The sequence below is a fragment of the Drosophila pseudoobscura genome, chromosome 4, assembly GCF_009870125.1.
Source record: "Drosophila pseudoobscura strain MV-25-SWS-2005 chromosome 4, UCI_Dpse_MV25, whole genome shotgun sequence".
NCBI lineage: Eukaryota > Metazoa > Arthropoda > Insecta > Diptera > Drosophilidae > Drosophila > Drosophila pseudoobscura.
The window spans coordinates 13,593,981-13,614,947 of NC_046681.1; the positions used below are offsets into that span (position 1 = coordinate 13,593,981).

General features: G+C 42.6%; 2 protein-coding genes and 2 non-coding genes across 7 annotated transcripts in view; 1 reads left to right on the plus strand and 3 right to left on the minus strand.

Moving 5' to 3' along the window:
- Nucleotides 1-19: 19 nt before the first annotated feature.
- On the minus strand, nt 20-90 carry TRNAG-GCC (transfer RNA glycine (anticodon GCC)). Its single transcript has one exon. It is a non-coding gene; the product is annotated as a tRNA-Gly (tRNA).
- Nucleotides 91-660: 570 nt separating this feature from the next.
- On the minus strand, nt 661-731 carry TRNAG-GCC (transfer RNA glycine (anticodon GCC)). Its single transcript has one exon. It is a non-coding gene; the product is annotated as a tRNA-Gly (tRNA).
- Nucleotides 732-963: 232 nt separating this feature from the next.
- Nucleotides 964-2,918, minus strand: LOC4818064 (activator of 90 kDa heat shock protein ATPase homolog 1). Of its 2 annotated transcripts, XM_001357232.4 has the most exons (5): nt 2,768-2,918; nt 2,416-2,708; nt 1,678-2,323; nt 1,477-1,612; nt 964-1,406 (listed from the first exon to the last, which is right to left on the minus strand). In XM_001357232.4, exons 2-5 carry the CDS (start codon nt 2,561-2,563, stop codon nt 1,263-1,265), a joined length of 1,074 nt encoding a protein of 357 aa, XP_001357268.3. In that variant the 5' UTR covers nt 2,564-2,708; nt 2,768-2,918; the 3' UTR covers nt 964-1,262. The 2 variants fall into 2 exon arrangements, with proteins under 2 accessions (XP_001357268.3, XP_033235791.1); XM_033379900.1 differs by lacking the exon at nt 2,768-2,918 and having other exon boundaries at nt 2,416-2,757.
- Nucleotides 2,919-3,348: 430 nt separating this feature from the next.
- Nucleotides 3,349-20,967, plus strand: part of step (cytohesin steppke) — a 38,155-nt gene continuing 20,536 nt past the window's right edge. The window contains exons 1-2 of one of the 3 annotated variants that reach the window (XM_001357231.4): nt 3,349-3,594; nt 4,215-4,288. In XM_001357231.4, the coding sequence (XP_001357267.1) occupies nt 3,516-3,594; nt 4,215-4,288 (153 nt within the window). In that variant the 5' untranslated portion in view covers nt 3,349-3,515. Of the gene's footprint in view, nt 3,595-4,214; nt 4,289-5,464; nt 5,773-9,115; nt 9,846-20,967 lie in introns of those variants that run through there. The other 2 variants (XM_015179841.2, XM_033380614.1) reach the window with 2 other exon arrangements.

Here is a 20,967-nt window from a genome sequence, read left to right on the forward strand (position 1 = left end):
AAACAAAAAAAAAGAAGGTTGCATCGGCCGGGAATCGAACCCGGGCCGCCCGCGTGGCAGGCGAGCATTCTACCACTGAACCACCGATGCTTCGGTGTCTTCCGCTTCATAAGTTTCGATCTTGAACTTTGAACTTAATATTTTTCTTAAATATATACCATAGACCCCTTCGAAAGTGGCCTAAAATTAGCGTAATCCACTCTTGCTGATAATACTTTCAGTAGCCAAGGTATTTCTATTAGTTCCTCTGTATTCAGTAGTTTTAGATGAGAAGTGTATCCTAAGGAAAGGTCTGAACCATCAATACTTAGGACCTCTACTTCCGAATTCCCGAGAAAGATAATAGCTAAGTAATTACCATCATATGTATACATTAAATCACCATCACCCTTAAATATTATTAAGTTTTCTGTTTCCTGATAGTTTTAGACGTGAAATTGATCTTAAGGGAAGGTCTTTAGGTGTCCTCTGCTTTCAAATTCTCAAGGTTGAGGTTCTTTTTCCTCGTCAGCAAAAGTTTTAGCTGTAGAATGGATCTTAAAGGCAACAGCTCAGAAATTTGAAGTTAAACTTCCATTAAATTCAAGTTTATATTCTATACAATTATAACAGATCCCTTATTGATATTCAAAGAATAAAGAATATCCAAAAAAGTACTGCTGCATCGGCCGGGAATCGAACCCGGGCCGCCCGCGTGGCAGGCGAGCATTCTACCACTGAACCACCGATGCTTATTGTCATCCTTCAACCCCAAACTTTTCATCTGGATGGGGTTTACGAGGGGTTCCATATACTCTTCGTAGAGTCCTCTTAAATCAATAACAAAAAGATTTTTTCATTGGATAATGTATTCTCTTTTAACCAGAATTCTGTTATTTTACAATTAGACCGACATTCAGATATATCAGGATTATAATTACAGATTTCGTTATAGAGTAGATTCTATCTAAATGAAATTATCAATTATATTTTTCAGATTTCTTGTTTTATTTAACTCTGAATTTCTTCAATGTGTGAAATCAATGTCTCGGAGCGAAGCGTGAAATTTTGGTGAAGTTTGCTTAGTTTTGAAGGTAGTGGGTGTGACTTTACTGTTTTAGCTGCTGTAAACGAGGCGTTGATCGATTTTTGTCGAATTAAAGAATTATTGCAAGAATAACAGAAATTATAGCTACGGAAATGAGTGAATTTCAGGCAGCACAGACAGTAAAGTAGCCCCAATCCCATCCAACATCTTCTTCTTCTAAAGTGAACCTTTTCGCTTATAAGGAATCTGCAATGGAGGTGCCAAAGCCAAAGGTCTGCTTGATGCTATGCCAGTAGTATCGATGCCAATTGGTTTTCATTGCATCGTACTCGGAGGCGGGAATACCGGTCTGCTTGAGCGTCATCATGGTGCTATTGGACTGCGAAAGAAAAGGTTGGATGGAAGATGAATAATACTCTGAAATCATGATATTATCAGTGTCTGCTTACAGTCTCCTCTAGCTCTATGAGTACATTTGAAAAGTGTCCAGATGACCAGTTTTTCAGACGCCAGCTCTGTTGGATCTTCTTCTCTGGGATGAGCTCCTCGAATTTGCCCAAAACATTGCCGCCATAAAGAACAAATCTGCAAGAAAAGGAGGAAACCCTTTAGTTACCGTCATCAGGAGATCAACGGATTAGAAAACTCACTCTCCACCGCGCACTGGATCGACTTTGGCGGGCGCCCGTGTAAAGGCAGAGACCATATCGGGTTTGGTGAGGGCATTGTACAGATCATTGGCGTTGCAGTGGAACTCCTCGGTCATCGAGAGCGTGCGCACGTCCAGCTTGCAGCCCACCTTCGAGGAGTCGCTGGCCTTGGGTGTTGCTACGGCAGCGGCCGCGGCTGCTGCTGCCTTTTGGGCCGCATTCCTGGCATTGTTAGCATCATTTAGGCTGGCATTGTTGATGGAGTTGCCGCCCTCGTCGCCCTTCTTTGGTAGAATCAAGTTCTTGGAGTACTCCTCCTTCAGTTCCTTGATGTAGACGCCCAGCTGCTTCCGAATGCTATCCCGCCCGACATTGTACATGAATTGCTTGAGGGTCTCAGACTCGTCGTTGGACTCATCGATGGTCACCGTGATCTCCACATCCTCCAGGTCGTTCTCCTCCGAGAGATTGGGAATGGTCAGCTTCCCCTTGTGCGAGAGCTTGCTGTTCTTCAGAAGCTGGCCGGACCACTTGAGCACCAGTTCCCACTCGTAGAAGTATATCAGCTTGCCCTTGCGATTGTTGACGGTGGCCTCGCCCTGGCACTTGTCCACCGCCTCGACCACGCATTCGATGTCGCTTTGGTCTGCAGAAACAAAACGCACGCAATCGCACGGACGGGTGTTTTAGGTTAGAATTTTTGTTGCAGTGCCCCCCTGCTACAGCGTGATGACTTGCCTATTTTGAAGTCCTTGAACAATTGATGCAATCTCTCCTTGGACCAAGGCGTTGCATTCTTTTCCGTCCAGTGCCAGTTGTTCACGTTGGTGGCGTCGGGACGCTCCTCGACAATCCAACGAGGATCTCCTTCTCCCCATTTGGCCATCGTTTATGCTTTGTTTGTCGGCGATTTGCTACTGCTGAATGAAAGGATGCAATGGAATTGGCTCGTCACTGGTCCGGCAGTGGTTTCGGTGGCTTCTTTCGCGTTGTTTGCAAGTCTTCCGGGAGTCGAAATTTCCAGAAATATTCTGTTCAAAAAATTGTAAGTAATTATCGATGCCTGCACATATGTTCGCAGAGTTGCCACCTGGTGATTGTTTTTCGGCCAGAAAAAATAGTTAAATCCGGAATTTATTTATTACTTTTAACCTTTCCTTTGAGTAATAAACAATCATTTGAGCAGGTTTTCTCACAGAATTTTCTATTTCCATATTTTACTTGTCATTTTTCGCCTTGGAAAGCTAGATATCGATAGTTCAATAGTAAAAATGTGTTTGAGGTATGCGATATATCGATATCTTTGATATCGTATTCGTCCCATTTCAGGTGTCGCCTTTGGTAATTACATGACAATGTAGTTCATTTGTATTTAGTATGTAGTTACCATGTAAGAAAATTAATTTAGTGTAAATTTTTGTTGACCGGTATTGCTTAAACCTTATCTTAAAAAACCATTTATCAACCAGTCTTGTAGGAAATTGATGTTATAATCGGATACAATTATGAGTTCAGACCCTCAGGTAGTTATATTCCACGGAATATCAAAAACGAAGGATATGTATTGTAGAACTTGAGCTCGTCAGTATATTTACGGTATATTTTTAAAGTAAGACGATATGTTTCGGTATATTTCTGAGGGTCAGACTGTATATCTTATCGATAAATCCGCGGTCACACTGGAGGTGTTGACTTTTTGTTTATTATCACAATAATCACAATGAAATTCAATGAAAATTGAAGGAAACTTGAATAACTTTAGTCAAATTATGTTCAAATAGTGTGTTCGCGTGCTTCACATTGTGCGTGTGTGTGCGTGATTATTTTGGACCGCCACAATGATAAGCGCCATGGACAACTTCGACAACAGATCGTATGGGGCCGTTTCAAAGGGGCGCAGTGAATTCTCGATGCCAGGTAAACGAAACGTAACGAAAGCAAAATCCAGTGCCAGAAGCCCCAGTCCGCGCGGATTATCCTGAATCCGGAGTAGCCGAGTGAAATTGTGTGAAATAAGTGGGAAAATGCCTTGAAAAATGCATGAAAATGGAATGGGGCGAGTCCCGTACTAAAAATTTAATGAAGCAACAAGCAATCTACGTGTGCGTGTTTCTGTGTGTGTGTGTCTCCCTCTCTCTGCATGTGTATGCGAGTGTTCTCATTTACTCTGGCCTTCAATTGAATTAATAATAATCCCCAAATGCTAAATTACAGCTAATAAGTCAATTTACACAATTAGTCGCCCATTGTGCGTAAAGGAAGAGAGTGGATATAAGCAAAAAAAAAGTTTATTGATTGAACGAAGCAGAGTTCTACGTCACAGGCCGCCCATTTGCCATCTCGCTTCTGCGCAGGCAGGCATCAGATGCAGCCAAAATGAATAGTGTATGCGAGAGTGCGTGCGTGTATTTCTGTGTATGCGTGTGTGTGTGTGGGTGCGTGCTGCTGGAATGTGTTGTTGTTGCTGCAGCTGCGCTGCGCTTCTGCTGCGTTCCAATTAACCAAAAAAGTGTCCCGTCTCTTTCTTTTGTTTGCAGAACTAACGCCGGAGCAGCAGAAGCTACTGATAGAGCTGCGACGCAAGAAGCAGGAACTTTTATTAGAAATACAGGTGAGTGGACAAACAGTGCAGCCCAAAGATAATGGCTTGAAAGAAGCTAGATTGTGTAACTAAAAGAATATAATACTACCTACTATGTTGGATATTCACTTATGTATGTATATGTATGTATGTATGTGTGAAATACAGCGATGTCTTCTCGATGTATTATTATTTTCAGCTCTGGCTTGGAAACGGCTAGATTGCTTACTCACTTCGAAAAAGCTAAACTGACCGATCAGCACTGTCAGCACCGACCTATTCTTATTCCTCTTTGCCTCCCCTCTGCTGATTGCTGATTCATTTTTGCAGAGCCTTCACCTCTCCATGCAAATGTCAAGCCTCTCATCTTCTCTGGGCACCTGCCTGTCTCTCTCCATATTCTTCTTCTTCTACTTGTTCATCTTTTCTCTCTCTCTATCTCTCTTTGCCTGATCCCGTTCTTCCTCTAAAAGCTAATTAGTTTGTTCACATTTCGCTTTGAATACACACATTTTATTGTTGTAAATTTATTTGATTGGCTTTAATGGCTTTTAGCGGCGCTTCTTCTTTTTATACCCGTCTTGACATTTCCTCATTGGCATTCTTCTGGCCGCACACAGCACAGCGGACAAAAAACAATGCAGTAAAAATAGTGCCGTTATCGCGTGGAGTGTGCCGGCCCGTCGATGTCGCTGCCGCGAAGCTCATCTTTGAACTTTTTGGGTTGACATTTTATGGTTTTATGGCTATTTTTGCCATTTGCGCTTTTTATGTATTTGCGTTGACGCTCGCCAATAACAACGTGGGAGCCGCCGCAATGCTCTCCGAATTCGAAGCCTGAGAAAAAGTAGCTGTAAATACAGAGACACCGATCAGTCCAGTGGCGTATTCAAGGGGGAATAGTTTGGCCACCAATTTATGTGCAGCGAAAGTTGAAATGAGAACAACAGCAGTCACTACATAAGACGAAACCGCCCAGATCGGATCGGTACCACATCTGCAAAGAATTTCAAGAGTCCTGTCCTTATCTTTGTCGTGCTCAACATCTTTTATAGTTCTATCCCATATGCAGCCGGCCCTGTCTGTCGTCTACCTGCTCTTAAGTAAACTTCGCTCCTGTGCGTGAAACGCATGCAAAATGCATGGAACGGAATCGGCTCTGCCGCTCTCATAACATAACTCATATCTCGCGAGTCGCGACCCGTTTCTTTCGCTTAGTCATCAATGACGTTTTCGCGGGAGTAGGAGGAAAAGCAACGCTCGTCGATCGTCCGTCTGTACATATCGTCTCTCTATCCAACCCACGCTGAGCGTTCAAGTTGGTGCCCAGCGACTGTAAAATTGTTATTATTTTTGTTTGCTAAATAATTGTTATTTCCGCGTGTGAGTGTGTGTCTATGAAAGAACGTGATTAAAGTCCCAAAAATTGTTATTGTTGCCTCTGCCTCTGCTGCTGCTGCTGGGCCATGTACAAGTTTCTATATCGTAGGATTATAAACAAAACCAAAATCAAGGTGAGTGAATTAGTACGCTACGCTGCCAAGTGACTCAGTGAGTGATAAGACCGTTTATATGTGGGCTATCGGTGGTAATAGGAAGTAAAACTTCTGTTTTATGAATGAAATATAGCAAATAATTGTTGAGTAGGTTATGAAATTAATTGAAATCTTATCAAACTGATTAAGAACATCCGCAAAGCCTCATGCGCATTCAATGGCTGATAGTGTGGAGTGCCTTTAATTAGGTCTAGGACTGTGCGAGTGAAGAAATGGCTATTTTTAGATGGCTGAAACTGTTTTAAACAAACACCGCTAATCCTCTACAATTCTCAGTCCTCCACTATCGCCATGCCCTGGCTGGCCCTTTGCATATTTTCCAAAACATTTCGCTGATTCCGCACAAATTTTCGCCACGGTTTATTACGCATAATTTGGGTTTCATTGCCTGGGGTCGGGGTCGGGGCTCTCCACTATAGGAGTATATTATTTCTACCTGGCGGGGCAATTGACACCTCATCTGGGCCTAGGGCAACCTCTATAATTCCCTCTCCCTACCTAAATCTCCTCTCTATGCTGCTGTGTGTGTGTGTGTGTGCGCCCTTTACCGCAATGCATAAATTACTGCGTGCGCTCTTCGCTATTTATTTTGCTCTCCTCGTTTCTGGTGTCGTGGTTTTTGTTTCAATTTTTCGGCAATTAGCTGAGTTCAGCTTTCGGGTTAAGTTGGGTCAAGTTTTTTGGGTTGGCTTTTGTTTGCAGCGGCCATAAATTTAAGACTGGGGCTGACAAGAGTAGGGTAAAGTAGTGCTACCCGCAGGCAGCCCTTGCTTGTGTTGCAGAATAAATTACTGGCGATTTTCTTTTGATATTTCCGGAGAAAATTACTCTCAATCGATCAGGGAGATTTGTTGATTGCGAAACGGGCATGAGACGTCCAGTTTAACAAATATAATCGGCAAAAATGAACAATTAATAAATAAATTGTACTACAGCCCATAAATAGCAACTCTACATATATTTTACACAATGTTTACATACATTCGACACCCAAAAGTATGCTAATTTTTTTGTAGCATGTTATTTTCATGTAACTTACTGCGTTTCATGTATTTAGGATGTATAATAACATATGGGGAGCACAAAAAAATCCCAAAGGGGATTCTTCCTTTCCCTTTGGCTTGTGCTTATTTATCAGCTGTAATTCTTTTTCCTTTATTGGAATTACGGATAAATACTATTACAAAAATGGTTTCTAGGCCCCTTGGCATAATTAGATAACATAAATTCCTTAGCCACTATCTATCCTATGTAAGAAATGTTCATATAAAATTCCCAGAACTACTTACAGATATGTCCCATACTTACATTTTCCTATCTCAAGAATTATGTACGTACCTTCCGGCGGCCAGAACAAGCGCCCAAAGCCAATATCAAATATTTGTATTAAATTGAATGATTCATGGCTGACGTACAGACTTCGCGGTTATCATCAGAACTGCTTATGCTACGGAAAGACCCTCTGGGGTACCGACCCTCGAGCGACGATTAGTTGCGCCGCCTGCATAGAGAATACTCTTCTATTTAGGCGTCGTTCATTGCGATTTCATCCATCCATCTATTTTCAGCCATTCATTCGTTTTGCCGCACCGCTGATAAGGCATCCATCCATCGCGTGGTTCGGGGTTTTCTTTCTGTTCGGTCCGGTCCGCTCTTCTCTTATCTGCCCGACTGGGCTCTTCTTCTTTGGCCCACACGAGTCACGCTCCTCTCCCATGACGATGGGACAGCTGTGCGGGCTTTTTTGCTGTTTGCTAAAATATACAACTTTTGGATAACAAACAAAACGAAATCAAAAAAAAGTTCCGTTGAACTTTCGCCATTTTTGTTTTTATAGCAGTTTCCTCTTGAACGTTCTGCTTCTCCTCCCTCATTCTTCGTGATCATTATTTGCTGCTGGCGACTGTTTAGTCATCTGATCCGTTAATGTCTCTCTCTCTCTCTCTCTCTCTCGCTCGTATCTCTCTTGAAATCTCGTCGTCTCTTACTCCAAGGAGTCTCTGGTTCTTTTTATTAAAACACTTTTCTTTCAATTTGCAGGTTTTGCAAATAGAAAAGTTTTGTTTTTCATTAAGTCTTGTTTAATATATTCCCACATCCCTCCGTCTCTATCTCTCTATCGCTCAGCTCTACTTAAACTTTAAATTATGATTTATGAGTGCAAAAAGAGCAAAACTTTGCACAACAACAGAAACAGTAGGAAACTTATTGAAAGCGCACTTGAAGTGCAAATTTGTTCTTTGATTTATGATGTCTGCTTTGAGGTTAGGAACGGGACAGGACAGGACAGGACGGAACGGGGAACAGGAGGACGACTGGCAACAATGGCCATTGCACTGGCCATTAGCCTCCACCAGTCCACTCCATTCTGCTGGCTGGCCGCTCTTGTTTATGCCATCACTCTGCTGGGGCTCCGGCTGGCTCCCAACAATGGAAACTAATCGAAGAGACCCAACAAAACCCAAATGGAAATGCAGAGCGGAGACCAGAGACCAGAGGATACGGGTGGTGCCAAGTGGTGAAAGGGACATACAACCAATGCAGTTTATGGCGTCTGCATGCAAATGGCTTCCACTTGGATCACGTGTTTCAATTTCATGTGTACAATACTCGTACATTTATGCAAACAGAAGCAAAGTAAATTGTAATGACTTCCTCCCATGACAGTTTGCCATTTGAGAGACCAGCCTCGAGGCGGTATTAATTTAACTATGGAAACCATTAGGACATATACATTTGTAATATCTTGTAATTAGATATCACCCCCTTCGTTGTTTAAATATTGTAGAAACTACTCATACGACTAAATTCTTTACATTCTTGGGAGAAGGGATGGGTAATGGGAGCTTTCTATAATATCTATCTATGATGACTGTTCTAATAATCTTTTTCCCTGAGGAATATAGCTCCTAAACGATTATAAAGTGTTGGTTCATTCAATCCCGCAAAAGCCGCTTTATAACCCACAAGCAAAACGAAAGAGAACCCCGAAGAGCAGGTTTTTAAAAACACTTGTTGACAGTCAGCTGTTCTCTTGTCGAGAAAGAGAACCGATGCTCATACTTGCAACGCAACTGAGTCGAGAGCGAGAGCGTAAACATGCCTAGCAACAAAACATAAACCTCACCTAAACTTGGGGACCTATATGCCATGAGTTCATTGTATGTTCAAAATTGTGGTGGGTTTTACGTTGCATGCCTGGTATTTTGATCTCGTTTTGCCTTGCTGTCCATACCTTTGTTTCTCTCAGCAACACGCGTTTGTTGCCGAGCAACATTTGAAGGCGGGCGTATTTGAATGAAACTGTCACAAAAACTGTGCCCAAAAGGATAGTAAGGATTGGGAAAAAAGGAAACAGGAAAGGCACATAACGCCGTTTTCTGAGACCTCGAGAATAGGTACAGGGATCGAGCTATATATACCATTAATCGGTCAACAGCAAAAGTCGTGCCAGCTTACACTCTTTCCGAGTCGCGGCGAGTCGAAAATCGCGCCAAGTATAAAATCGGCCGCTGAACGTGAAGGGTGTACGCGAGGTCGCTCAAAATTTAATTTTACGATTTCGTTCTCATTCTTCCCGCTTTTCGAGTGCCAAAAAAAAAAACCTAACAAGCAAACAAATAAAAGTAAAACGAAAAAAAGAAGGAATTATAAATATTCAGGGTGCACAGTTTTGTTATATTTTTAGTGATAGAAAAACTTCGCAGAAAGGAAAATTGATAATATTTATAAATAAATAGGTTTTTCTGTCTGTTCGGGTTTGTGTGTGTGTTTACGCGGACGGCCTGGCCTGGCGAAAAATCATCGAAAGAGTTGGAAAACGGCCAAAGAATTCCATTGATAAGGTGTCCGGGCTTATCAGTCGCCAGGCGATAGTGCAAAAAGTAATTAAAACCCAAAGCAAGAAAAGAGCGAAAAGAAAACTCGTTATTGAAGCTGTGCTAAGTGGGAACAAAGTGCAATAAATGAATAGGAAAAACCAGCAGCAGAGCAGCATCAGACCCGCCGTTTGAATCATCGGAATATTCCATGTAAATATAATCTATATGTTGATTTGTACGATTCCTCGCTCTGTATATCTTGTTTGCAGGCAATTTACAAGTACAAAACCAGGAATGAGCGTCATGTCATGTCCCTTTAGATATTCAAGATAATAAATTATAAATAGATATGGTTCCCTCAAAGGTGTCACCTTTTCCAATATTCACAATTGTGTAAAATACTATATGTTGCAATCGTCGTTCCGTGACGTCAGTAGGCATTTACCTTTATCAATTATTGTCAGAGTTTGCTTAAATTATCAATATACAATAATATTGTATTTGTGTTTGTTCTGCCGACGATTTCTCATATTTCTCGTGACGCCGAACCTTAGCCGGTTTCTCTCTCGCTCTCCCTATCTCTTTCTCTCCACTTGTCTCCCCTGTCTCGGTGTGGAATTGGAATTCTTATTTGTTTAAATTCTCATATGACTAATAATAAATATTTATGGGCACACTTTTGTTGTGAATTTCAGTTGCCAATTGGTCAGCGAATATTTTTTATTGTTTTTGAGAAAATAATTAACTAAATACAAGGTGTGTTTTTTGTGTTGTGTGTGGGAGGACGGACACACCGCGTGATTTAGACTCTGCTTTTGATTGATATACCCAAGGCGGTAATTGATCGTTAAATATGGCAGGCATTAATTCCGGTTTAAATATCATAATTCTTTTCGAAGGTTCATTGAGATTTATGTGTGAGATTCAGTGCGAAATGCTAACCTATTTTCATTGTTCAGATACGGCTCTTAAATCAAATGTCAATCCCAGAGATGTTCCCCTTCTTTCATTCACCTTTTCTCCCTCCCCCCTCTCTGTCCAACTAATAATCGTTTAGCTTTAGAGAAACAATCAACTTTTTGTCGTATAAATAAACCCACCCAAACAGTAGATACATTTTATGGCCACAGCATTTTATTTGCCAAAAGTGAAAAAAGGATGAAAAAATACAAAACAAATCACATTCTATGGGAAAAAAAGAAAACGAAAAAACAAAAGGGTCAGACACAGCCCAATGAGAATGTCCCACCGTCTGAGGAAGAACAGGCCTAACCTTCAGACCGCATGTGGCACAAACCCACAAACCCAGGAGTCAGTCGCAGCCACTAAACAGTTTGTTTGGGGGCACCCGACACCGACATTTGCCGTATTAGTCTCCAAAAACTTTGGTCTAAAATAAATTTGAAGCGACTTTACTGCGCTGCGTCGAAATGCGGCGGAGGTGGAGGCGGGGACCGGGGCGAAAGGGGAAAGGGACGTCTCCCAAAAAGGATACGATACGGACCAGGAGTGACGTTGGCACGCCATTGCAGTGGTACTTTTGACAACTGGTGCTCCTGTTTCAGTTCAGTTTCGCTTCCTTTTCCGCTCCATTTTTCGGTGAAAATATCGAGGAAAACCAATTGCTGCTGCGGGTGCTGCTACGACGGGCAGCATTTTATCAGGCGAACAATAAACACAACAGCCACAATCCACAATTGCTGTACAAAGCAATTGAAAAATGGGTGTGTAGTAACTCACTTAACTTGCCCCCACCCCAACGACCATCCAAGCCACTCCGCACCATTCCATTCCATTCAGTTCTGTGCCATTTCATTCCGCTGTGTCGCTCTTCACAGTATTCCACCTGCTGCGCTCTTTGGACGCGACTTTTTATACCCTTTTCTGCAGGAGGTTCTATGATTTTGAGCAGATGCTAGCAATGAGCAGAGAGAGGCCACAGTTGCTGAAAAACACTGTGAAACATCAGAAAAGTACAGTTCTTTGACTGTTTTATTCCCATATCGTCCCAAAATATCGTATATCTGTATATTAAAGTGTCTTTCCATTATATCGCACCCAAATATCCTTTAGATACCATAAATACAGTAAGAGTATCTCCATCTTCGGCTTGAGAACCCCACCTTCTTTCTTTCGCTTTTCTGCATATTTTAAGCGCGTTTCGTCTGCCAATGAAACATGCCAAAAACACAACGAAACTACAAGTCAGAAGGGAGCGGGACGCGGGACCTGTGGCAGGAATGGGCCAGAGTGTGTTGCCAACACTTTTTTATGCGAAAGTACGAAAGTACTCGGTACCCTCCTGCCGCTCCTCCTCCTGGCTTGGCGTCGCCCCAAGAATGCAAATGGCGCGCGCTCTGCCATCGCATCCGTAGGACTGTTTCGCACTCGGCGGTGACTATACCTATGCCCCACTGTAGTACCAGACCAGACCCCACTGTTGGCCCCAAATGTCTCGGCTGAGAATGCGAATGTTTGTGCATTGTGCGGAGTATTTTTGAATTTCCCAACTAGTCGCCGAATAAAAAACGCAAAAGAAAAAATCAATACTTTCTGCTGCCACTTGGGTTGACACTGGAATTATGGGTTTGCTCTTTTTTCCTCTGCCTTTCCCTTCCTCTTTATTTGTGGGATGACAACTCTGGCAATCCGGCTTTTGTGGCTTTGGAGAGTACTCGAAATGTTATTTGATTAAAAGTACAGAGTACGCTGGATGGAGTAGGGTTCCATTCACTGGAGGAGGGTTCTCTTAAGATTGTTCTCCCGAAAGAGCTTCACCCGCACTCAGTGAAAGTTCTGTCAAAGATACATTTCTGAGAAAATAATCTTATCTTTGATAATACGAACATGAGAATGCAGTGAATGCTGTGGAAAAACGATAATATCTTTTATCTGCTGGAACCAAAGCTATGTGACTTGCAAAAATCCATAATATTATTAATAAAAGTTTGATGGAAATATTTATGAATGAAAGAAGTTCAAAGAAACGTTTGAGAATGCAGAAAAGTACAGCTTACCACTGTTCCATTGCCATACCCAAAGCAAAAACGATAAAATGGAACCAAAGATTATCTGGAACGTTTGAGAATGAAGCAAAACACAGTTTTCTAGTAGGCTACTGCCTTTCCATGCAACAAATTATGGAAAATATGTTCAGAAATTATAGTAGAAACATTTGAGAATGAAACTAAGTTGTTTTAATCCCATTTCCATAACAAACCCCATAAAAAATCCATGAAACCTTTCTGCAAGAGAATTTTCACAGAAACATTTAAACATAAAACAAAAGTACACTTGAATCCCGTTTCTTTGCCATTGTTTCTAATGGAAGATGCAAGAAATTAACGCCTAATGGAGATTAGTGGCTATAAATCCGCAAGAAAAATCAACAATGACTGAAGATTAGCTCGAGGGAAAGTCCAATGGATGGAAAGACCATAAGCAAATGATACAAGATATTGCATTGGGTTTTAGTGCAGAGAGAAGAAAAAGAAGAGGACCAGTGCCAGTCAGTCAGTCAGCAATTGTGGTTAATCAGGGGATAATAACCTCTACGGACAGCAGCAGCAGAGGGGTGGGGAGGGGAGGGGAGGTAGAAGAGCGGAGAAGAAGCCACTAAAACAACATCAAAGTGCCACCCGGACCTCAACCGCGACGGACGACACCCATAATCAAGTTGAATGAATGAAGCGAGAGAGAGAGAGAGAGAGAGAGAGAGGGAGATGATGATGAAAAAGAAGCAACATGCAACAGCGGCAGCAGCAGAAGAGTTCAGTAGAGTGCAATGCATGATTGGAATTTTGCAGTATGGATACCCTTTAACGAGCAGGCTACCACTATAACGATGTAACTTCGATTCTAGAAGGTCGTAAATGAACAGAAAATAAAGTTGGAATTTGGTGGGAATATCTTTCTGTGGTAAGAGCATTCCCTGCTTCGACCTCCTGGCTACCCACTGCTTCCCCCATTCTGTTGTTGCTGTTGTTTTGTGGCTGCAGTTTTGTGTCAACGATGCAGCAGCAGCCATGCATGCCCCAGCGGATGCATTCGTTTAAGTCATGGCTGGCTTTTGTGGCCGGGGGTCACCCAGTGACTGGCTGCCGTGCAAGAATTTCCCCCCGGCTTCTGTTCAGCGGTCTGGTCAGCTTTTCATAGTTGATTATCTCTTTGACTGCCGCCTTGCTGTTTCAATTTTTCGTGTGTGTTGTGTCCGAGTTATGCGGAAATTAATGCAAAATTGGGCTCATACTTGCTTATGGGGTGTGGTGTGGCCCCGGACCAGGCCCAGGCCATTTTTAGACACAGACAGCAGCAGCAGCAGCGGAGGCCAGAGACTGCCACAAAAGAGCAAGAAAAACGGGCATTAATTGTCAACGAACATGCGCAACGCGTGTGCCGACGAGTGCTTAATGTGCGGTGTGTCCCCTCGGGTCGTTGTGTGTGCGAAAATAATTGCATTTTGCCATTAACATTTAATGCAAATGCAACGCCGCAGCGCAGACCTGGCCCAGAACCAGGCCCCCTCCCCACACCCCACACCCTCGTTTTTTGTGACGTGGCAAAAATGCATTCAATTTTCCAAAAAGGTCCATTAGCCCACGAAAAACTGCAGCACCTCGGACACGTGTTCGCCGTTCACCGTTCTCCGTTCGCCCAGTTAGTAGGCGACCGACCCGACCGACCACAACGTACAGCGCCGGCCATAATCAACGGCAGGCAGGTGCAAAGCAGTTAGCGGATATTGCCACCGGTAAACGCGCGGTTTTTTGCTGGCCAGACTACAGCCAACGATTTGTATTCGATTTTCGGTAACCAGAAATTACATTATTTTTAACGAACTTTTGGAACTCTTTTTTTTTTTTGGGTCCTTTTGGGCTTTAAGTTTGGATTTGAACAGAAATTCGACCAACTTCCCAAAAAGGTTGCTATAATTAGGGTCTCCTTCAAGTGGAAATTTGATTCTACATTTGCAGCCTCTTCCAAACACGACCCTCCATTTAACTGGCAGTTAAAACCCAAGTGGCTTACAAAATGAGGCTAATTTTGAGCCTCAACAACACATGGAAATGAAAATGAAACCTTCCTCAATTTGAATCTCAATTGTAATTTAAACATTCGACGGCTGTCTGGGAGACGCCTCAGAATACACACACACAGAGACACAGAGACAGTGGCAGAGGCAGCAAAAACCTTGGACACTAGCAAACAAGTGTTCCATAAAAACGCTCTACAGACTCGTCGGATTTTGCACGCGCCAGCAATATTTTTCGGGTGTTGGATTCATTCAAAGGAAATCCAATATTCCGCACAGAACTAATGTCTGGGAAAAAGTCACGAAAAGTATCTGCGGACTCGTTTCGGGTTATAGTTTCATTTTTGTGCATAGATCGTGTGTGTAATTTGAATGTTTGTTGGTAATATTACAATATTTTTTCGGAGGCCAAAACAAACAGCATTTTCCTTGGGTCACATTTTGCGGCGAACTTGGGGCATTTCCTGTACATCGCACGAAATGGAGGCCTGCTGCTAAAACTGGCATCAAAACAACAAGCAATTTACATCGAGATGATGGGCGGATGAAAGGCGTTACAAATGATGCCACTGCCACATAGAGACAGAGCCACAGACTGGCTGCGCATTTCGGAATCAATTAAAGCGATGCCAACGAGATATCTCAATCAATGCACACAACACGGAACCGAACCGAACCGAACCGAACCCCTCTAGGGTCTAGACAAAGTGAGGTATTATATTCATGGCGAAAACAGATGATTAACAAAATGCGAAAAAATATCAGCAATAATTAGATTAGACGGAAATAATCAACTGAGGGGCATACACCTTTGTGTGTCTGTGATTTATGTCCTCCCCTCAAGCGAAAAGAATATATATTCCAGAGATAATCTCTAAGCCTAGTTTTATGGTCACTTCATGCGAAAAACAATTACAGATACTGAAGACTGAAGACTGGCCGGCCCAGAGGTACTTCTCTGCGCATTTCATAAATCTATAAAACGGAGAAAAAGCCATTCAGTCGGGGGCATAATTAATTTAATAGTCCCTCAGCACGGCACGTACCTAACGTTGGTCTCTTGTTTAAAGGGCTCTTTCTCTTTTACAAAGATACATATATGCATATATATATATGGTTTATAGATACAAAAGTATCTGTGCATATGCGTTTATCGCCGGAGTGCGCCTTGACTTTGGAAGACAATAAAAACGTACTTCATGTAACCTAACCATATTCTCTCCCTATTTTGAAGGGCAATGCAAAGTGAGTGGCGTGCCGTATGCCTCAGCCCTCAGGCCTCATGCCATATTTTGGTGCATGCATGGCATGGCGTCAGACCCGAGCTAATTGCCTCAGACATCAGTCCAGGGTGCATTTTCAGACGGGGGGAGACCCTCGTCCGACGCGTGGGTGGATTGCACTATTGAATTTTCGTAAAATATCATGTTGTAATATATTGGGGGGGAAGCCCAATCGATGTTTAATTACAGGGTTGGCCGTTAGACGGGATGGGAAAGTGCATGAGTCATGAACGAAATGCAGGGAATACACTTTCAAAGCTGTAGATGGAGTTTTAAGCTTAACGGGAACAACGGAATGGAACAGCATGTAAATGCGTTGCAAATGAAACACAGAAACAGGGCAGACAGTAGAAAAATATGAGAACAAAGAACAAATACCCTTGATAAACGATTCAGCATTACAGAAGATACAAGTCTCAGGATACGTTCACCACAATTCCATTTAAAAGCAATTTCTTGGGTTTCCAGCCAAGTCTCTAGCCATAACAACAAACCATTACAATAAACAATATGCAGATACAAGATACGAAAGTGCAATTGTTTGGCTGTAAAGTGCACCACCATATGGTCTATGGGCTACGGGATATGGGATGTGGGACTGTAGGATGTGGGACTGTGGGATGTGGGACGGTGGGATGTGGGGTCTAAGGTTTCCTTTCCCCTCAATCCTCCCCCGCATTCAAACAGCTGCTGGCAGGCGGTGGCGGCAAATGCTAATTATACCCAAAAACCGATAGTAAAGGCAATTTTATTACATTTCAAAGCAACTTCCTTTCGCGTGCCACAGACTGCCGCACAGGAGGACCCGAAGGAGGAGGGTACCCACAGGGTTTTGTTTGCTCGGGGAAGAAATATATTTTGCATGCACAAACACCACATATGGCGTTAGAGAGCTCCCTTGCCCTGGCCCTCCCCCTTTCGTGGGGTTCGAATTTCAAATGCGCATCTGAAAAAAGCTGAAACCGAAACTAATAAAAATGTTTATAGAGGACCAACAAGGACCAACTGCTAGCCCTTTCGCTGAGGGTATTCTAAACTCTTTGGATGTCTTTTCTTTGCTTCATATTTTGCACGTCTTTGCTGCTTCTTTAACCCTTCCCTTCGGCTACTGTCTGGGTTGTCGCTCGGGCGTGGCTTTGTCTTTGTCCACCCAAAACAGAGATCAATGACTGACCTCCCCGTCTTCCCTTCCCTTTCGTTTCGTTTCGTTTCGCTTCGTTTGCTCTGGGCTTTGGACAGACTCCACTCCTCTCTGTTGTTCTATTGACTTCTCCACGACTCTGCCAATACCCATTGTAAGCAATTAACAGTCCATTTGAACAGTTGCTTCGCACTTCTCTGTGGCGAATCGCGAGTGTTGACTGTTGAGGTACCCTTTAAGGAGGGTATTTCAACATTTAGAAGATGTTTGCTTGGATATGGTTCTACGAATACGGATTGGGGATACTCCAATGAAGAGAATGAACGATCCCATACACCTTTTCCAAGGTTTCTTTTAGAAATGATGGATCTCCTTAGAGCTAGGGTATCAAATGCCCCTACGGCTAGCCTTTTATTGCTTACTTTTTGTACTCCTTGTTTTTTCTATTCCTCTGCTTTGTATTGGCTTTCCTCTTCTCCCCACACCTTCTTGGGTGTCTCTGTTTTCGTTGCCATTAAATTAATTTATTGCAATTTCTGGCCCCCCTTTCCATGGGTTTTTTCTTGTATTAAGCCCCACACACGGGAGGGGGGAAGGAGGGGGGGATTTGTTGTTGTTGCTGGTCTTAATTTTGTTTACTTGTTTGTTCGAAGAGTGGCGCAACGAATACAGAGATTGACAAAATTGAATAAAGCAATTAAGGTTTTCGTTCGCGAATTGCAAAAACTAGAATCAGAGTTCAATGAGAGGTCAAGGGAGTGGCACTGAGGCGCTAAAAATCAGGGAAGAAGTTCGAATATCAATTGCGGAATAGATTGTCGATCAGGAGATCAAAGTAGGGAATGGTTCCATGGAGGGGAGGTTCCAAGGGAGCAGATCTTCATGGTTGATGGTTCCCTAATTGAATGGCAGAATGGCATCTAAGGGAATAGTGGGTTGTTGTCTTACGGCGGTATTCTTTAAGTTTTAGATCCTTCATTTCGTAAGTAGAGATCGTTTCAATGCCCGACACTCTTCTCAGCTTTGTAGAACCCCCGTTTCATAAGATATCCGTAAAAAACCCCCACATTTTGTTTATGTAAACATTTAATATGTGGAATCCCCTATCGCATATCGACAGAACTTGATCGCAAGAGACGGCATCCACTGTTCGTTCAGTCCCCCCAACTCTCTGGGGCACAGTGTCAACTTCCGTTTTGGTGTCGTAAGTGGATTACGCTTGCCCCCCAGTCCGAATCCAATGTTGTGGCAATATTGGTGGCACTTTAAGAACTGCTAATATCTCTATCTTGGCAGTGCCACTTATCTCTGGTCTTCTGGACTTGGTGTTGTGCGTGTGTGTGCGTGTGTGTGTCTCTGCCACAAATGTAGTTGCAATTTTCTTTATCTACTTTCTGATTTATGCAACACACAAGTCAGAAGGCGAGGCACTGCCCTGCACTGCTCCTGTGCGTTCCAGTGACTGCCGCTGCTGCTGTTGCTGCTGCGTGTGTCATAAACATGGGGGCAAACAATCGTAGCAGTGGCAGGGCATGGCATAGTGCTCGCATGAGTCACTGACGGAACGAACGCAATGTATCTCCTAGGCCTACAATCTAGGCAATTTCATCTAAACTGCAATGCGCCACCGGGAGGAGGAGGAGGCGAATGCAGACTCAGATGCAAATGCGGCCACACACACAAGACTCCAAACTCCAGCAGGAGACTCCAGAGATGGAGAGACAGGGACGGCGAGAGATAGAGACGGAGATGGAGACAATGACGAGGCACTCAAGACCCACGAGGCGAGAATTGGGGAGTGACAGATAGATATAGCATCTGGGACTCCAAAGAGAGACAAAGAAAGATGACAAATGTGTTTCATTCCATTACGTTCCCATGCAACAAGTTGCTGTAATGTGGCAACTGTACTTTTTTTTTGTTTATTTTTCGAATTATTTCGTCTCTGTTCTTCCTTCCTTCGCTTTCTTTACATTCCCCATTCGTTTAGCTTTTTCCTGGTCATTTGCATGTGGAAATTATGCAAAAATGTATCTTACAGATACTTGACACAACGCTTTTTTGACTCCCAGGCTGTAATTAGCTTTTGAAATAATAAAACTTGTTGCCCCCCTCTTGCCTCTTGCTGTCGGTAAGCCGTCTTGTGGCATTCTTCTCGATTACATTGACCTCAACTCTGATTATGCAGCAACAGGGAGTTCTCTGCCTCCCCAGCTCTCCCTCTTATATAGATACTCTGTGTGTGCGGACGTTTAGCTACATTTTAATTCGATTTTTGAACTCTTGGCACATGAATGCGGCGTCTCATTAAGAGTCGAGTCCGAGTCCGTGTCCGTGTGCATTGTACTATGAATCATTGAATCCATTCATTGTTGATTCACGCGAAGCCTAATGTTTTCCAGCGTTCGATACAAAATGCAAAGTACACACGAGAGCGGGCACTATAACACTCGCTATAGAGAAAGCGGCCCCGACTATTGTCGGGGGGGGATGGATGATGAGGTGGAAAAGCTGGAAACTGGAGCAGTCGAAGGAGGCTTTTAGCCAGCCCACCCCACCGACGGGTGGATATGTGTGTCAAGGGTCTTTTCGAGTGGGATTTTCCTTTACGTTTCGCGCGCACTGAACGAGCGACGACGCTTTTCATCCCACAAAAGTGCTCGATTTTTAAGTATCGCCGCTTTGTAAATGGTTTTTGCCATTAAGGCAAAATATGCCTTTGGAAACACTGCAGTTCCTTTTGGTATGAAAGGAGTACGAGTGAGAGCAGAGAAGGTGTGTTTTCTATTGTCAAGGAGCTAAAAGGATACTTGGGATCAAAAGAAAAAGGCAGCTAATCTTCGATTTGGAGTCTTGGTTTCGGTTTTATTCTGAGATTTTATGGAGAACTATCGCTGAACTTTTCATTTTCTTGGAAATTGTATCGCATTCTTGGGAGAAGTTTATCAGAACTTTTCATTTGCCTTGAAAGAAGAACCATTTCTGGGATTTGAATGAATAAATATATAATATTTCCTAAATAGGAAGGAATAATGGAAACGAATCATTTCTTGGAATTATTATAGATATTTGGATCAAGAATCGTTTCTGGGATGGGAATGAAATATGTGAAGGAAAGGGATAATGGAAAGGAATAAAGGAAAGAAATAGTTTCGAAATAGGAATGATGGAAAGGAATAAATTGTAAAATGGATTACAGGAATTCAAGGAATGAAGAGAATGAATCATTCATGGGAGTGATTAATATGAATAAGGGAAAGGAAAGAATGAAATAAATTAGTTAATAAAATGATGGAAAGGAATGAAGGATCGGAATAATGGAATGAAATGAGGGAAAGAATTTAACGAAAGGAACAAAGGAATGGAATAGAAATAAATGAATTAAGTATCAGAATGATTCCGAAAAAGAGAACTTTAAGTGAATTTTCTTTTAAATTTGTATTTTCTTTAAAATTTTGTATTTTCTTTAAAATTGAACTCTTCCACTCTTCATTTAGTCGCCACAAAATACTCAAATAAAATGTAAATTCAAGTGCCATTTGTGGTCTTAAAATTCCACTCATTAAATAGTTTTTATCTTAGTTATTTTTTTGCGACCACAAGCATTTGCCACACCACATTCTGGGGCCAAGATTAAGATCTGTGTGTGGCCAAAAAGCGAGACCCGAAACCCAATTCCCATTTCGTTATGCAAATAATAACAAGAGTCTGAAGTGCAAAGTGCTTTTCTACCTGCTAAAATGCCAGAGAGCACACTGACACATGCCGCATGCCACATGCAGCATGCCCCCTGCCCGTGCCACATAGATTCCAACTCAATTTCCAAACACAAATATGCATTAGAGAGGAAGGGAATCAAAATCAAATGAAGAGAAA

Bases quoted from the DNA above. Each gene is read 5' to 3' on its own strand.
- LOC4818064 (XM_001357232.4), bottom strand. From the start codon at position 2,563: ATGGCCAAATGGGGAGAAGGAGATCCTCGTTGGATTGTCGAGGAGCGT. The intron at 2,324-2,415 runs GCAAGTCATCAC...TTGTTTCTGCAG, and splicing joins GTTCAAGGACTTCAAAATAG to ACCAAAGCGACATCGAATGC. The intron at 1,407-1,476 runs GTAAGCAGACAC...TTTCTTTCGCAG, and splicing joins TCATAGAGCTAGAGGAGACT to TCCAATAGCACCATGATGAC.